General features: G+C 42.2%; 1 protein-coding gene across 5 annotated transcripts in view; it reads left to right on the forward strand.

Annotated features, from left to right (window-relative positions):
• Positions 1–18,689, forward strand: part of APBA2 (amyloid beta precursor protein binding family A member 2) — a 273,902-nt gene that overhangs the window by 194,290 nt on the left and 60,923 nt on the right. For all 5 annotated transcript variants that reach the window (XM_079122129.1, XM_079122131.1, XM_079122130.1 and 2 more), the window contains one exon: positions 8,161–9,153. In XM_079122129.1, the coding sequence (XP_078978255.1) occupies positions 8,200–9,153 (954 nt within the window). In that variant the 5' untranslated portion in view covers positions 8,161–8,199. The remainder of the gene's footprint in view (positions 1–8,160; positions 9,154–18,689) is intronic.

Consider the following 18,689-nt stretch of genomic DNA (forward strand, 5'->3'; position numbering starts at 1 on the left):
ACAGTAGAGTCTCATTTGTATAAAAGACTTGCATAGAAAAAAGAAGGAAAAGAAATATGTCATGGCACAACAGTGAATGTCTTTGGTTGACTGGTGTCCATTCTCCCCTGTATTTCCTATTAAATGCACACAAAACAGATCATAATTCTCATTGCCTGGAAGCATGGTGCCTTCGGAAGCAGTTGCCTCCTGAACACAAGAATCTGCCCACATCAGCTTAGCAAATGATGTGTTAGATTAGTCACATCTCCGCTCTCTCCCGAGGTGGGGAGGGAAGCGCTTCACGCCCTCCTACAGGACAGCTGTCCCCACGTAACAGTTGTACCCCCAGAAGGAGTGTGCAGTTGAAGTAATTGAAATCTTTCCACCAGACATTGCCTGTGAGTTTGCAGAGTCTGGCAGTCAGGCAGGTGTGATTTGGTGGCTGTGTTGGAACTCCCTTCAGGCATTAAAGGGCTTCCTGAAAAAGTTGCTTTTAAATTGAGGTGTTGAAAACGGCATCCATTATCATTGGGCTGCAAACTGCTTCCATGCAAAAGGCAATGTGTTAGTGCCTTGCAGTGATACACTTTGATTGAACTTAATAGGATAATGTCTTAGTCCATTTTCTGTTGCTACAACTGAATATCACAGACTGGGTAATATATGAAGAATAGATATTTATTTGGCTCACAGTTCTGTAGACCAGAAAGTCCAAGAGCAAGATGTCAGCATCTGGTGAAGACCTTCTTGTTGCATTATATCAGAGAAGAGGGCATCACATGGTGAGAGAGAGTAAGCATATTAACTGGGTTCTCTGTCCCTCTTCCTATGTAGCCACTAATGCCATGATGGGGGCCCCATCATTACCATGTCTTTGAGGCATTATGTGTCCAACATATGAATTGTTGGGAAACAGATTGAAACCATAGCAGATATTGTAAATTTTGTGGAATTATTAATTTTAAAGACCACTTTATCCCATCTACATTTTTGTCCACTGTTTTTTCTCACCTCCCTTTGGTCATACCTCACCTTCCTGGTTAGGGAATGGTCTGCTGTTCTTTGAACATCTCATCCTCCCCGGCCACCCACCTTTGCCCTGCTGATAGCAGTAGGTGACCCAGGAGCTGGGTCCTGAAGAAATTGATGAGAGTTGTACTCCCTCCTCCTGCCCAGAAATAGAGGGAGAAGGCTTGACCTGTGTTTCTTGGCAGGGAGGTTGAATCTATTGAATAGGAGGTGGGAAGTCATCCGAGACCCACAAATATCTATTAAGGCAGAGTTTTCAAATGTAGTCTTAGGGCCTGTGATACAAGAACCACCTGAACTCTAGACCCAACCTTTGGTCCACCTACTCAGTCTAGGGTCGTAAACTGCAGTCTCCCAGGTTGGCATTGTGTCCACCAAAATGAGTGAAACACTTCGTTGGGGAAAGCAACTCTTGTCTTTCTACAGGACCTCTCCCTGTTCTGCATTACCACATGGATACACACACATCCCATTGCAGAGATGCATGTTATATACATAACCAGGGTCAATGTCACCTGGGCATGCCACTCCCATCCATATGTGTTAGCAGAACCATTAGGTATTCTTGCCATTAACAGCTAATTGAAAGCTTTCCTTAACTCCCTGTGTGTAGCATGTATGAAGCTCCAGACCTGCATTGGTCACTCTGCTATAGTTTGAGTGTTGTTTGTCCCTCTAGGGTTCATGTATTGGAAGCTTGGTCCCATGTGACAATGTGGAGATATGGTGGAAACTTTAAGAGATGGGGCTTAGTGGGAGGTCCTAACGTTATTGGGGGTGTTACCCTCTGAAGAAATTAAGATAGCTCTTGTGGGACCCTGAGTTAGTTCTTGAGAGACAAAGATGTTATTAGAGCAAGCCTGACCCTTAAATTGCTCATGCACTTTCTGTCTGGTGATGTGATCTGCCTCATTGCATACACTTCAATGTAATCTACCTCGTTGCCATGTAATCCACCTTGAGCCTTTTACCAGAGCTGAAGATGCTGGTTCAACGCCCTTTAACCTCTATAACTATGAGCTAAATAAATCTTTTTTTTTATGAAGTTACTAGCCTCAGGTATTTCATTTTAGCAACAGAAAATGTACTAATACACTCTCCTGTTTAACCTACTTCAAGCCCAGCAGGCAAATATGTCATTTCTAATTTCCCAAGGGGGGAAGGCCATCCCTCCATTAGACATCTTGCCCAAGGCCTCACAGTAAACAGACATGTGAATTTAAACAAGGATCTTCCATCTTCATCTTTAACAGGATGACTCTCTCTTATACTGAAAGTGCCCAGTAGGTTAAATGTATTCTGCAGTCTTTAAAGATGTGGCTTCTTCCTGGGCAGCTGCTGTGAGTCCCTTTCCCTTTGTACCCACAGAAAAGAGAACCAGATCAGAGGTCTGTAATATCAAGCTCTAGAAAAGAGCTGTCTTTAGCCAGATGCCAGCATTGCATTTAATGGTGAAAACGTTTAAAAAACAGAATCATTGCCAGAGTGCTTCAGAGCCATATTGTTGCTTGAGGCCAAAGGAAAAAATCAATACCAGTCCCGTCTTTATTTAACATTTTGACATTTATCTCATCATGGATTTTGCATTGATTTTTATTTTTTAAGGCATTGCAATTAAAATATTATTTATTTTGATTCCTGAAGCTTTTGATGCTTCGTCTCTCTCACCCTGGTCCAGATCTAGAAAAGTAAAAACATTTTCATTAAAATGAGGAATAAGTCAAGGATGTTCGTTAGTATTATTGTTACTTAACTTCACAGGGAAATGCAGGACAGGGGTCAGACAAGATAATCACATGCTGAGAACCCAGATGGTGATGACTGGAGAATGGCATCATTTACCCAGAAAAACAACAGTAACTAAAAAACATTAGGACTTAAAAGTAGGTTAATAAGATGCATTCGTGCAAGATCAGGATAGCTTTTTTTCTATACATCAATGATAGCCAACTAAATATATAATGGAGGAGAAACTCCATTCATGACAGTCAGAATTATAATATATCCAAGAATAAATTTATTAAAAGATGTCCACAGCTGTGAAGAAAACCACAAAGCTGTTGATGAATTGGTATAGACTAGAAAACCCAGAAGCACATCAAATTTTATGTAAGAATTTAGTACTGATAATCCCTGTCTTACGATGATTCAACATAGGACTTTTTTTAACTTTACAAATGTGTGAAATTTGTAAAGTTTTACAAATTTGTACCCCACAATAAACTTTTTCTCCTCTACTTGTTCTTGTCAGGTCTTCTGGTTGCAGCACAGAAGATGACTAAACCATGAGGCTCTCTCCTACCTGAGATATCCCAATTTCATTGGTTTTAGGTGTGATCTGGGCATCAGGATTTTAAAATAGGTAGCAAGTTTGAAAAGCACAGAATTAACTATTTTGGGGGAAACTAAGATGCTTTCTACCTTGTGTATGTATACTTTTCAGATGAGCTAAATATTTAAATGTGAAGAATAAAGGATTCCAGATATTGGTCAGATTTGCTTGCTTTAGGGAAAGTGTTTGGCTCCTCTCATGAGAGTTTGGAACCTTTGGAGCTGGGGTGGGGTGTGTCACAGAGACCCAGGGAATTTCAGGGGACTACCTATTTCCTGTGGCTTTAGAAGGGTACTATGGCTTGGATAAGTGTTCCCTAAAGGCCTGTGTGTTAAAAGTGTGGTCACCAGCCTGTGGTGCTGTTGGGAGGTGATGTGAACTTTATGAGGTGGAATCTCTGAAACCTGAGCCAAAATAAGCCTTTCCTCCTTAAAAGTTGATGGTCAATAGGTATTTTGTCACACTGACATAAAACTGACACAGCGTGGGGGACATTTTTCCCTGAATGAGACAGACCTGGATGAGCATATCTCATTTCTGTCCATACCTAAAATATAGAGAAGCCTTCCCATATCTCAGTAATGAAGTCCCAGATGACCAACCCCATTGCTGCCAGGTCACCAGAAAATCGTCTCCCACTGTACCTAAGAACAACCCTTTAACCCACAACTCTTTGTGAGACACCTTCCTTGTGTCACTGGGGCCCTTTGTTACCAGAAGGAGTAAAGACAGGTTCATGCTGTATCTTGCTGAACAACTGGAAAGTAAAATGGAAGAATTAATTTTTACCACAAAGGAAAAAACTACAATGAAATGGGTGTTAGGAGTGCAAAGTTAAGTGATTTAGAGGACAGATCCAAGAGATGTTCTCAAAGGAGAAAAAGGCCATGAGAGAGAGAAATAAGAAAGAAATAGCAGGAAGCTTCCTTGGCTAAAGGAAGATGTGGGTTCAATATGGAAAGGGCTCATCAAATGAATCCTCACAGATTAATTAAAAAAAAAAAAAAGACCCTCATCCAGATATATCCCAATGGAAATTCTGTACTCTTAAGAATAGAGAAAAAAATTCTACAAGCTTCCAGACAAGCAATAGATTTTGAACCAAGGTAAAAAGAATCAGATTAGTATTCAACCACACATCTGCAAGACTGCCAACTGGAAGATAGTGGAACAGATAGTGCTGGCAGACTGGCAAATAAGGATGCATTTCAAGAAATAGTCTATGTGAGGAGCCTTCTCTAGACATAAAAGGATTATTGATTAATGGAACAAAATGACCCTAGTAATTATTATTGTAAAATAAAAATGAAATTGTAACATATACTTTAAGAGAAAAATCTACATAAAATATAGGAAATAGTGGTGGGCAATGAATTGAGTAATTTTTGTCCAGCATACTTAATTACTGATAGTTGTTGTGCACCTTCAATAAATTTTGCTGAAATTACTTGAAGGCTTTAAGGGATAACAGGAAACGGTAGTGAAAAATAAACTCCTGGTTCTCTTCTAGTTCTACAATACCACCTCAGTGATGGTTTTAGTCAGATTTTCTTACTATAATAAATACCTGAGATAGTCAACTTATGTGGAGAAAAGGTTTATTTTAACTCAGAGATTCTGGTCCATGACCAATTGGCCCTGTCACTTTGGACCTATGGCAAGGTAGCTAGATCATTATGGCAGGGAGCAAAGCTTTCACCTCATGGCCAGGACACAAAAAAGAAAGGAAGAGGAAGGGGCTGAAATCCAATATCTTCTTCAAGTTCATGCCTCCGGTGGATTGAAAACCTCCCAATAGTTCCCATCCCTTAAAGTTTCCACCACTTCCAAATAACAGCATAGGCCGGGGACCAAGCCTTTCACACAGGGACTGTTGGGGGACACTTATCAAAACCATAGAGATGGACTTTTTAAAAACCCACAGAACTTTGGACTGTTCTGTTATTCTAATTGTGTATTGTAGTCCTTAAGTCTTATATTTTTATATAGGTGCTTTAATTAGGTTCAGGTACACATGGTTAAGTGCATGTACTGATTTTATCCTTGAAATGACATAGCATCTGAAGTGAAGACAGTTAGACATACTGTGTACTTTAGTTTGTTCTCTAACAAAGATATAAATACAGTAGTCCCTGGGTATTCTCAAGGGGTGGTTCTAAGACACTCTGAGGATATCCAAATCCATGGATGCTCAAGTCCTTTATATCACATGGTGTTGTATTTGCATACAACCAGTGTACATCTTCCCGCATACCTCAAATCATCTTTAGATGACTTTTAGCACCTAATACAGTGTAAATGTCCCGCAACTAGCTGTTATGCTGAATTGTTTAGGAACGATGACAAGATAAAATTTCTGCATATTTTCAGTAAAGTCACACAGTAACAAACTATTTTAAAGCAGTTCATCTTTTTTGTCATTGTTGTTGTTTTTCTTTTTCCTGGTAACAGGGATTGAACCCAGGGGCATTTAACCACTGAGACACATCCTCCACCCATTTTTATTTTTTATTTAGAGACAGGGGCTCACTAAGTTGCTTAGGGCCTTACTAAGTTTCTGAGTCTGGCTTTAAACTCTCGATCCTCCTGCCTCAGCGTCCCCAGCTGCTGGGATTACAGACATGCATTGCCACACCCAGCTCAGTTCACCCTTCTTGATGAGTCCTCTGGTTACTGTTTTTCTGGTGAATGCTGAGCCCCTCTTCTCTTCTTGGGAATAGGTCTTTGGAATAGTCCTGCCAGGTTCAGGGTTTGGGATGGGTGATTCTGGAGGCTATTCAGACCCTATAGGGTTTTTCTCAGTCACAATATTCCAGATGTGGGACATCTTTGTAGTACGTAGGCCACTCTGAGGAAGCGCTATGAATCTTTCAGCATTCTGGGGCTGTTAGCAAGAGACAGCCATTTGTGATCCCCTTGCGGATGATGGAGTAAACACTGTTTCTGTCAATGGTGAATTTCTGTGATGTGCATTCACGCATTGGAAGCATGTGTCTCCATTAGTAATTGTGCTCACACTCTGAGAATCTGGACTGGATGAAGTAATTATCTCCTTCTAGGTTCTTCTGGGAATATTCATAATGCTGTGACTAACCATCTGATAAAGGCGCTCTCGTAGTGAGATGTGTTTGGGGCACCACTGCAAGCAAGGTGCTGCACTGGGCACTGGGAGGATTATAAAAGTCCTTCAGTTTATGAGCTCCCTGGGGAGGTGATATTTAAGAAAGAGGACATATAGGAATGGGAGCTCAGAGCCTGGGTAGTGCCTTGGGCACCATGGATAGTGCCTCCTCTGTCTTCGCTGCTTCTCATCTTACTACAGGCCCCAAGGCTCCCACCACCTAAATACTTGCCAAGCCCCTTCTCCTGTCTCATCTCCACTCATTTAATTTAAACTCTCAATTTTTTTTTCATTTTCATTTGCTTAATTGTGCTAAAATACACATGACATAAAATTCACCATTAGTAACTATGATGCTGAAAGGGCATGTGTAATGTAAAAGTAGAGTTTAAAGGATAAAGTGAACACTCCAGTAAACACTCAGCCTAAGAAATAGAACACGAACCAAAGTTTTGAACACTCTTTCTAAGCCTTCTTCTGGAGGCTAGCTCCTCCTCTCCCCTAGAGAACTGGTATAGTCTTTTTGCCAATCTCCCTTCCTCCAGCCTCCGGTCCTCCATGCTGGATCCAGAGAGATGGGACTAACAGATACTGTGTTGTGCACCTACTGGAAACTGCCCAGTGACTCTGCCTGGTTTGGGGGATGAAATGCAGAGTCCGGGGCAGTGGGCTCCAGGCCCTCTCCTGTTGTGGGCCCCCATGATCATTGTGGCGTCTGCATGGGACCAGGATGCATGCCCTGCTAGCTGCAGCCCCATTGCTATTCCCCTTTGGCCAGGCAGTGCTGCCCTCCATAACACACCTTTGGGCCTGTGAGGCTGAGCACTTGTGTTGAGCTTCTCTGTTCATTGCTCAGGCAAGACAGTCCCTGCAAATCCAGACCCTTGGTGAATGCTGTTTGGTTTGGAGTGAGGAGTGGGGAGAGGATGGGACAAGCCAGTAGGGAAGGGGACTGAGATGGTCTTCAAGGAGCACAGATTGATTTATTTTGAGTTAATGTACAATTTTATTTAAAATTCGTTGCAAAGTAAAAGTAGTACATTCACATGGTAAACAAATTAAAGCAGTATTTAAAAAGAGTGCATAATATCAGTTTTTGTTTCTACACAGAGTTCCTCTTAGTCCTCCTCCCAAAGGTACTTTATTTATTCATTTATTCTTACTTTATTTTCAAATGCCACATAGTAATTGTACCGATTCAGGGGTTATAATGGCATGTTTCAGTAAGTGTCTACCTCGTCATGGGGTGTGGAGTTAAACTGAGAAGATCTAATGCCCTGTCCCCATTTGTCATGGTTGTCTTCTGGATGGAAACTTCCCCTTTTCTCTTTTGAGAGCAGCTAACCTGATTTATGGCCCTGTGATTTTGTCACCTGGGGAGCCCAGTGTGGGGGTCAGGAATGAGCTTGTGAGCTGCAGGCCCAAGGCTGGCACCCTGGTGACTGAGGGTGCCTCTCCCTGCTGGCTTTTCCTTAGCTCTGCCTGTCCTCCCTGGCACAGCAGCACGTTGTTCCTGGCACATGAGGCAGCCAGGCGGGAATGTCACATTTTTGAACAGATGTGCGTTCACATTGCTCTGAGCGAACATGGTGGCAAGGCGCATGGGCGGTGGGGTGGGCTGTGTGCTTGCCGGGTTGGTGGTGATCGGCAGTCGGTGGGATTTTGACTCTGCACTTTCCAACATTCCTCCCCACAGTGACTGCCCCAGGTGATGATGGCCGCGTGAGTGTCTGCCATGGCCCACCGGAAGCGCCAGAGCACCACGAGCAGCATGTTGGAACACAGGGCCCGGCCAGGCCCCATCCCCCATGGCCAGGAGCCTGCGAGTGAGGATGCAGAACTGCCCTTGGAGGGCTATGTGCCCAAGGGCCTGGAGCTGACCACCCTGCGGCCAGAGAGCCCCACGCCCGAGGAGCAGGACTGCCACAACCACAGCCCTGATGGGGACTCTAGCTCCGACTATGTGAACAACACCTCCGAGGAGGAGGACTATGACGAGGGGCTCCCGGAGGAGGAGGAGGGCATCACCTACTACATCCGCTACTGCCCAGAGGACGACAGCTACCTGGAGGGCATGGACTGCAATGGGGAGGAGTATGTGGCCCACAGCACACACCCTGTGGACACCGACGAGTGCCAGGAGGCGGTGGAGGAGTGGACAGACTCAGCAGGCCCACACCCCCATGGCCATGGGGCCGAAGGCAGCCAGGACTACCCAGAGAGCCACCTGCCCATCCCAGAGGACGAGCCCTCTGTGTTGGAGGCCCACGACCAGGAAGAAGGTGGTCACTACTGTCCCAGCAAAGAGGGCTACCAGGACTACTACTCTTCAGAGGCCAATGGGAATGCAGGCAGTGCTTCCCCCTATCACCTGAGGCGTGGAGATGGGGATCTGGAGGACCAGGAAGAAGACATCGACCAGATTGTGGCTGAGATCAAGATGAGCTTGAGCATGACCAGCATCACGAGTGCCAGTGAGGCGAGCCCCGAGCACATGCCTGAACCAGGGCCTGGGGACTCCACGGAGGCCTGCCCGCCCAGTGAGGCCAGCTGTGGGCCCAACAGGCATGAAGCAAGGCCCAAGTCACTGAACCTCCCTCCCGAGTCCAAGCATCCAGTAGACCCCCAGAGAGGCTTCAAGGCCAAGACCAGGACCCCAGAGGAGAGACCAAAGTGGCCCCAAGAGCAGGTAGGCCTTGCCTGTCCCTTGGGAATAGGGCAGAGGGGCCCAAAGAGCTGTGGTATAGATTCAGCAGATGGTACATCAGGTGGTGTCATGAAGGGCTGGGGGAGGGATTGGGCTGCTTTCCAATTCAAAATGAAGTCTTAGTTCTTCATTTGCTCAGGTTTTTTTTGTGTGTGTGTGTGTGGACACATTTCAGGGACATTCAGGAGTGAACATCAGGAAAGTCTCCCATTGAGGGCTGACTGGCAGCTAGTTTCTTCCAAAAGATGTCCCACTCTGCAAGGAGAGAGTTCACTTTCTAACTGGTACTGTGGATGGCAGAGGAGTTTGTTTGCTGGTCCCTGCCTCCCCAGGGCACTGGTGAGAATGGGGTACCGCTGGTGTTCATACACTGCCCTGACTATGCCAGCTGCCTGTGTTTCACAGTGGTCATTGCATCCGGGTTACTTGTCTCCAAAGGCTGTAGGCTTTGACTTGATAGGCAGTTCACTAATAATAACCACTCCATTCCGCAAATAATTAGTTGAAAGGTTGACAAAATTGGAGAATAAATGCATGCTGATGAGGCCAAGGGATGTAAGTATAGCTCTACTTTCTTTTAATTATAGCCAAGTAAGCATGTATTCTGATAAACACATTTGAAAAGCTGCCATTCAAAAAAAAAAAAAAAAACCCACCACGAGTATTTAAAGAAGATATAATTATTAAACCTGTGTAAAGGAACTTCTATTTGATCCATTCTGTGGACTGCTTTCTGTGTTTTAAAACCTTAATTATTTTTTTTTCCCAGCAGAGTTCATGATTTTGAAAACACACACACACACACACACACACACACACACATAGTGAAAGGTTGTATTTGGAATATAAATCATATTGAATTGCGGTTAGATTTCTGGCACTTGCATTTGGTGCCTTTTGTTCTTTCTAAAGATTATTAAGTGTAAGTTCACTTTGGGAGTGTTTCTGTCATTCACAGAAATTCTGCATTCACGGAGGGCTGTGGGATGTAAGTAATGTGCTGTTATATGCTTGCGGGCATTAGGGGAGCTTTCTCTGGAGGTCAGGTGACTCTGCCCTGGGTTTGGGCTTTAGGCCAGAATGCTGTCATTTTCCATCAGTCACTGGCAGAGCCTGAACTTGTCCCCAGCTGTACTGATGGCACCACAGGGATTGATGTGAATTGCACAGGGTATGTGATGTACTGCATTTTGTTAATAGAAAAGCATCCCTGTCAAAGATTTTGTCAAGAGAAAATTATCTTTAGAGCCTGTGGGTAGCAAGTAAGACCTGATGTTTTGCTCTTTTGTGCTTTGTGCTAAACGGATGCTAATTTGAATGAGCCTGTAGGCTGGAGAACTGGGGGATAAATGAAAGGGAATGATTGAATGAAGGAATGAATGAATGGAGGAGGACGGCTCTTTACAAGGGCAGGAGCAGGTAAGGTAGTCCCCAGCCATTGTAGAGCACCAGAAGGAAGTCTGTTCTTCCGAGAAGAGGCATTGAATGGAAAAGCAGGTGGCTTTGGTCTCTAAGCAGAGTGCGTCCTTGAAACTAATGCTCTTATCCAAGACACTGGAAAAGCTCATTAAAGCTGGCTAATGATGTAGAGATTTTTTTCTCCCCATTCATTCATTTACAAACTAATTCCATTTAGGGACCAGCCTTGCAGTATCCAGCTCAGGGCTGACCAGGGCCCTGACGAACGGGCCCAGTGCTCCTTCTGAGGACTCTGTAGGGCCCGGCACATGTGGGAAGGGTCTTCACATCCTGTATTCCCAAGTAGCCCATTTTACATGAGAAACTTTTTGAAATTGGACCAAAAAGAGTCACACTAGAAATGTCTGTGAGAGCCAGATTCTGTATGAAGAATGTGCGCCAGGTGGTTTGGGGATGCCTTGTTCGAAATCATAGCCCACTTTCCTAAAAGCAATCCCTTGCTTCCCTGGGGACAGTGAAACTGTCCTGAGAACCAACAAAAGCTTGGTCTAAGACAAGTGTTCAGGGTGTCACTGAGCCCCAAGCTCACCTCTCTGTTCCCAGTGTTACCCATACAGTTGTGTTAGCATTGTCTAGATTTGAGACTGAGACAAAAAAAAGAATCTGAAAGAAGGAATGGCCATATTGGCCCTTTTGATTGTTGCTTTTTAAAGTGTGACCATGGCCCATCCACATGACATCACTGGGGTGACCCATCTCAGAACTTCTGATATGCATTTCAACGGAACCTAACATTTTAAGAATTCATTTGCAGGACAGGAACTATAATGAGAATGGCAATTTATTTTTAACTCAGTATTTACTGTAGAGTTAAATCAGTCACATTCTGGATGTCTCTTCCCATTTTGAAGGCTGCATACGGTTTAAAACATAGGAAGATGGACATGCAAAACAGGAAACAAAAAAAGGAAGTCCAAAATTTTTATTTAACTTTTCCTGAGTACCAACTGATACTCTAAGTTTATTTTAAAAAAAATTAATTCATCATACACAAATGAAGTATAACTATCATTTCTCTGGTTGTAGACGAAGTAGAGGCATACCATTTGCATCTTCATACATGTACATGGGGTAATGATGTTTGCCTCATTTTATTATCTTTCCTTCCCCCACCCCCTCCCCATTCCTCATTTCCATCTCTACACCATCCTTCTTCCATTCTTCCCTTACGTTCTCCTGCCCCCATTATGCAATATGCAAACCTAATCAAGTAGGCACAACTATGCTGGGGTAGTTGACACCATCCTTGCAGTCACTGGAGATATGTTTGAAAGGTCCACACCACTCCTTATGTAGTAGAAGTATACATGGTCAGCCTCTTGCTTGGAATGTGTAGACTTCTGCCTTTTCCTGTACTAGCTTTATGACTTTTTGTTTCTTTCAGCATGTTAGATCTTTGTGATATCTAAACAGAATACATACATTCATTTAGGTCTCAAATTAGTATTTTACAGTCCAAATTTGGTCACAGGTGGATTTTAGTGTTTGTTTTTTATTTTTGCAGTTTTATTTCTTTATTTTCTACAAAATTAAAAGACTTCATATAAAAAAAAAGGAATTCATTTGGAGGAAATATTACATAACGTCCCTCTCCACTCTTTTATATATTGTAAAACTTGAAAAATTAAGTCAAAGACATATTTTCAGAATATAGGTTCTGAAATTCAAAATATCCAGAAATCTCAAACTTTTTGAGTACCAACCTGATACTACCAGTGAAAAATTCCATACTTCACCTCCTGAGGTGGCTCACAGTCAAAAACCAGGCACATAAAGCAACTGTGGTATATATACACAATGGAATATTATTCAGCCATAAAGAAGAATAATATCATGGCATTTGCAAATAAATGGATGGAATTGGAGAATATCATGCTAAGTGAAATAAGTCAGTCCCAAAAAACCAAAAAACCAAAGGCTGAATGTTTTCCCTGATAAGTGAAGAATGATATATAATGGGGGTGGGAGATGTGGGGAGTGAGAGAAGAATGGAAGAACTTTGGATTATGTAGAAGGAAATGGGGGGGGGTATGAAAAATGGTGGAATGAGACAAATAGTATTATTCTATGTACATGTATGATTACACAAATGGAATGAATCTACATCATGCACAATCATGGAAATGAAATGATGTACTCCATTTGTGTACAATGAATCAAAATGTAGTTTGTAAAAAAAATAAAAAATAAATAAATTTTAAAAAAAACAGTCACACTCAAAATATTGTGTACAATTTCCTTCAGGCTTTGTGTAGACAGTTGTGTATGAAGCATAAATGATTTTCATATTTAGCCTTAGGTTTCATTTCCAGGGAATCTCTTATATATATATGCAAATATCCCAAAATCTGAAAAAAATCCCAAATCTAAAACACCTAAATCCCAAGCATTTTGGATAAGTGATACTCAGCCTGTACTGAATAGCACCTATTTAGTCATGGCCTGGGTGACAGTAAATACAATCGAATTTGAAAAGGGAGTATAAAAACTACATCCCTGATAGTCCCCACCACCCCAGCAGATGAGCTATTTTGTTTTTCTCTGTTCTTTTTCAGACTGTAGAACATAAATAAAACACATAGCTGTCATTGTATCTCAACTGTAATTTTGTCATCCAGCTTTTAAAATCTGACATATCATAAATGTTTCTCCATGCTGCCATACAGTTTTCATGATTATTTTGATTGGCCCTTTAATCTTTCATTTGGGTGATATACCATATAATTTATTTGTCTGTGCATACATACAGACATGCAGGTTTGGGGTGGCATTTTTTCTTATATGTAAGACTAACATAGAGATATCTATACAAACTGTGCTTTCTTTAATGCATTACCTAAGGATAAATTCCTGTGCTGTACATCAGTGTTGACTATTTTCCCTATGATTGTCTTCTCTAAATACTTCTCTTCTATGAATGTTTGATCCATTTCTTTTATCTTTTGGTGTTTTGATGTTTTCCCATTTCGTAGGAACATTTATATAGAGTTTTGCTACATATGTAGTCTTCAGAATGTGTTCTTTAGAATTTTGAACACATTATTTCATCATCATCATCTCTGTGGCATTTTTAGGGTGTGGATGATTCATCTGCCAACTTCTACCTCCTTTGGATACAGAGGAATTCAGTGGGATGGTTCCTTCTTCCCAAACTGGGTGCATCAGTTCTCAGAGGACACACTGCTTTAGTCTGACCCATAGGAACAATGAATTGCTCCATGTGACAGGAGATAGAATGTGTGGCTCTGGAACCTTCTTGTGCTATTGAGTGGCATGCATTTTGAAAAGTCTCCAGTGTGCAGTTAGACTTCCCGCCTGTGCAACTTTGTTGAGACTGAAAGGTCTGCATTGAGGGGAAGGCATGATGTTAGAGACCCCAAGGAAATGGAATTGCTAAAATTGTAGGAAGACATGGCGGGAAACAGAACTATATATAAGTGTTTTTTATTTTGTTGACTTTTCTTTATTGGTGACTTATACATAATAGTGGGATTCATTATGCCATATTCATAAATGCACATAACATAATTTGATTAATCTCATTCCTTAGTAATTTCCCTTTCCTCTCCTCCTTTCTTTTTCTGCTTTATATAAGTATACATACACATACACATATATATGTACACACACACATATATATACATACATATACATATATACACATATATATCTGGTAGATTCATTGTTGCTATATTTGTACATCAAGATAGCATATTGGTAGAATTCATTCTCCAGTATTTCCCCATGTGCTGTCCTCCTCCCTTCCTTTCTATCCCCTTCCTCTATTCTGTTGGTCTCTCTTCTATTTTTGAGATCCATTTTTAAAAATTTTTCTTTTTCTTTCTCTCTCTCTAGCTTCCACTTACGAGAGAAAATTTTTCACTCTTGACTTTCTGAGTCTGGCTTATTTAACTTAGCATGATGTTCTCCAGTTTCATCCATTAACCAGCAGATGACATAATTTCATTCTTCTTTATGACTGAGTAAAACTTTTCTTTATCCATTTATCTGTTGATGGGTACCTAGGCTGATTTCATAAGTTGGACATTTTTAGTTTAAAAAGAGAGCTGGGGGGAGTCTTCAAAAAATGCAGTTGTTTGAGGACATTTTGAAAAATATAGGCAAAAAAAAAAGGTTTTCCATGTGGCATTGTAGAATTTCATTGTAGACAGTTTTCAAATCAAAGAGACAAACTATCTGTCGTGGGAAAACTAGTTCAGGATTTCCCAGAGCATGTTCTTAGAACATTCTGTTAACAAAGTATAGTTTGATCCTTATTATCCATGGGTTCCATATTTGTGAACTTGCTGAAATCTATTTGAAACCCTGAAGTCAGTTCTCACGACACTTTTGTGGTCACTCGGCAAATTAGGAAAAGGGAAAAAAATTGGAGTCACCTGCTCGCATGTCCCCAACTGAAATTGAGGAAGACTTTGTCCTATTGTTTCAGCTCTCATGCTATAAACTTATATAATCTATTTGGTACTTTTTTTTGTTGTTCTTCTTGTGTTGGTAATTTTTTTTATGTTGGTGATAAAATGATCCCCCAGAGCAGTGCTGAAGAGCTGTCCAGGGCTCCTAAAGTTTAAGAAGACTATAATGTACCATATGCAGAAAACAAGTGTGCATTTGGCAACTTTGTTCAGGCATGCGTTATGACTGCTGGCCATGAGTTCAGTGTTAATGAATCAACAATGTGGTGCATCCAGGAAGAGGGAGAAAAAAATATACTGATCCACACGTGTGGCTACTCTGAAACATGTTAAAATAAGTTATGAAAAAGATGTAAAGATGGCTAAATTTGCAGATTGATGAGATGATGGCCAACTTTAATAAAGCCCAGTGGTCAGGCTGAAAGTTCTTAAAATGTATGGTCTTGTGATCCAGGGTCAGGGATGGTGGGCTCATCTCAGCTAGTGTTTGACTACAAAGAAATACTGCATACCATTATTTGTATATCTTCAATGAAGTGCCTTTAAACATAAAAATACATAAAATGAGGTTCTTTATTAATGGGTTGACAAAAGTGTGACTGGAAACTTGAAGGAACATCACCCCTTTAACTTCCTTAGGAGCTAGTTTCATGTTCACTAATTCAGTGTTTGTGGCAACTTGACAAAACAGAACTACCATAAATGACTGTGTGGTTGCCTGTCAGCATTCCAGGGGAATTTGTTCCAGGACCTTCTGTGAGTACAAAAGTCAGTACAGGCACCAGTCCGTTACATAAATTTTATGTGTAGTATTTGTGTATAACCTGCATCCTCTTGTATACTTTAAATCATCTCTAGATAACTTAAAAGACCTTATATGATGTAAATGCTGTGCAAATAGTTGTTATACTTTCTCATTTAGTGAAATAATGACAAGGAAGAATTATTACATGTTCAAAACAGGAGCAGGGTTTTTTTTCCTGAATATTTTCAGTTCACAGCTGGTTGAATCCCCACATGTGGAACTCATAGATACTGAGCGTCAGCTGTATTCTGTTGTCAAATGAGTTTAGGAAACTTTCAAAACTTTCCTCTTCTTAGAACTTCATTCATTGCTTGCACACCTGCAATGCATCTGCTTGCACCTGCTTGCATCCCTGGATATTCTGGATCACTGAGCCCTTTTCTCTCTTTGTGGGACCTGTGGGGAAAATATGTACCCCCATGTGTCATATATTAGGGCCAGGACACATGACCTCCTCAGACCTATCCCTGTATTGCTCAATTCTAGTATGATTACACATCAACCCCAAGTGGTGACGATGGAAACATTGTCACCCTGGTCACCAATGGAACCTTCTGCAGTTTAATCTTCCTTCCCTCCCTCCCTCCCCCCGCCCTTTCTCTTTCTTTCGTTATGGAAGGTCCCTGGGTAACAGTAGAGGTGGTAGTAGTGGTGACTGCAGCACCATATGAAGGGCTTTAAATATGATTTCAATAACTCCTAGAATAACCCAAAGAGATAGGAACAAGGGTTAGACCCATGGACAACTGGGACATTTGAGTACTACATGGGATAAGTACATCACCTTTGGTTAGAGTGTAAGATGGCTAAACGGATTGTGCTACACCCAAACTTAGCCTGTTAGCCACAGCACTATAAAAGGTGCTTGACAAGCTTGACAAGCCTCCATAAAAGGTCATGTTTCAAAATGTCTCACAATGTGCCTGTGAGTCCAGCAGCCTGTGAGTGGGCTAGTGTTCATGGTGATGGCTGTTTCTGCTTAACTGTGTATTTCTTTGATATTAAAAGGCTTGGTATGCTCTGCTATTTGCAGCAAGTGTGTCATGGCACTGGTGAGGTGACTGGTAGACTCAGAGGCTCCAGTCTTAAAAACGAGCCAACCTCAGGTTCTGATATGCCCTGATTTCATGAGGGCTCAAGCCACAGGTCAAAGAAGTCAAGTAGACATTTTTCTTAATTTTATTGAATTGTTTTGACATGAACTATTGACATTTTTATGTGCAGGGATTAAAGAATACATAAGTTAGGACCAGCCAGGCTTGTACTGAGTGTCTCAATGATGCTGTCATGTCCATACCTACCATTGTGGTCCTCTGCTGTCTTGCAGTGAGGTGTGAAAGTAAGGGAGGACCTCAGCCAGATACCTGAAACCTGGCTCTGCTCTCACTGCTCCAGAGGTGAGCTTTGTGGACCTGGCAAGCCACTGGGGCACCTTCCTGGAAGACAGCAGTTTGCTGATTCGTTCTTCACCTGGGCTGCCTACCTGTGTTCCTGGGGGGCACTGTAAGGACATGTCTGTCTGGCACCAGAAATTCTGTTTTTGTGGATCTGTGGGGTGACCTGGGATAGCAGGTTCTTTGAGTGCCTCTGGGCAGTCTGCTAAGCATCTGGGTTTGGCAATGGATTGTTTTGTTTTGTAGTCCCTGTCCCTCCTTTTTCTTCACCTGTAACTTTGTGAAGTCTATCATCAGATAAGATATTCTGAAAAAGTCTGCTCTGAACTAGAAATTCTGCCTTTAGAGACTTATTTGTTTGGACCCTGGAGATTTCTGGGGGCTACAGGCATTCTCAGTCCAGGACCTCAGTGATTCAGTTGAAAGCATTTGATTTACAGAAAAGTTGTGTGCAGCAGCTCTATGCTTCAGGCCTGCAAACCAAATACATATTTTGATTATTTGGGGTTTTCATAACTTTTGTTTATCACCTGTGCTTTCTAGAAAGGGCCCTCTGATAAAAGCAAAAAATGTTAAAATTTAAAAAAAAAAGAAGAGAGAAAAGAGAATCAATACATCATGGTCAACATAATACAACAGTTAAAGTGAGGCATGACACAGGGCCCTGAGGCCACATTGAACACTGAAGTGTCCATCACTGCTTATTTTAGAAATGTGTTGACTATGATTTGGCATTTGATTGTGAATTGTTTTGCAAAGGACTCTTCAAGATTGTTATAGGAATGCAAGTACCAAATGGGCATAGAGAGTGCTAAGTGTGCAGGCAACCTTGTCCTGTTACCTAGTTGGGAGGCAGTGTGGCACCTTGTACATTCTTGGCAGGTACCTCACACAAATACCCCATTTGGTAGCATGTGAAGCAAGTATTAACTCACACTTTACAAAAGAGGATGGACAGAGGAGTGCTGTGGGGGTTTTGGTGCCTAGGTACCCTCCCTCCATTGGCATGCAGTGGGGTGGCAGGTGTGCAGATGGGGGAGGCCATGCAAAGAAGGGTTTTGAGGGTTGCATTATATCCAGGAGGGAATCATTTGTCCAAATCTGTTGCACAGGTAAGAAGGAGCTGGAGAAAGAGTTTGCAGATGGTGCTGAGTTTTCAGGGGTAGGGACATGGCCCAACTGAGGAATTTCCTCCCACGCTCCCTGCACCTTGGTGCAGTTCAGCTTGCTTCTTCCCTCCCACGGCCCTTCCAACGGATTCTGCTGCCTGCCTGCTCCTTTGCTCACCTGTGGCATCAGACCAAGCACTTAGGAATCTGTACATGGGAGGGGGCATTCTGTGCCCCATGTTGCCTGCAATGAGCCCTTTCTCAAAACCCTCCTTTCCCAGCAATGTGAGAAGTGACC

This window comes from Sciurus vulgaris (genome assembly GCF_902686455.1).
Source record: "Sciurus vulgaris genome assembly, chromosome: 2".
Taxonomy (NCBI): Eukaryota; Metazoa; Chordata; class Mammalia; order Rodentia; family Sciuridae; genus Sciurus; species Sciurus vulgaris.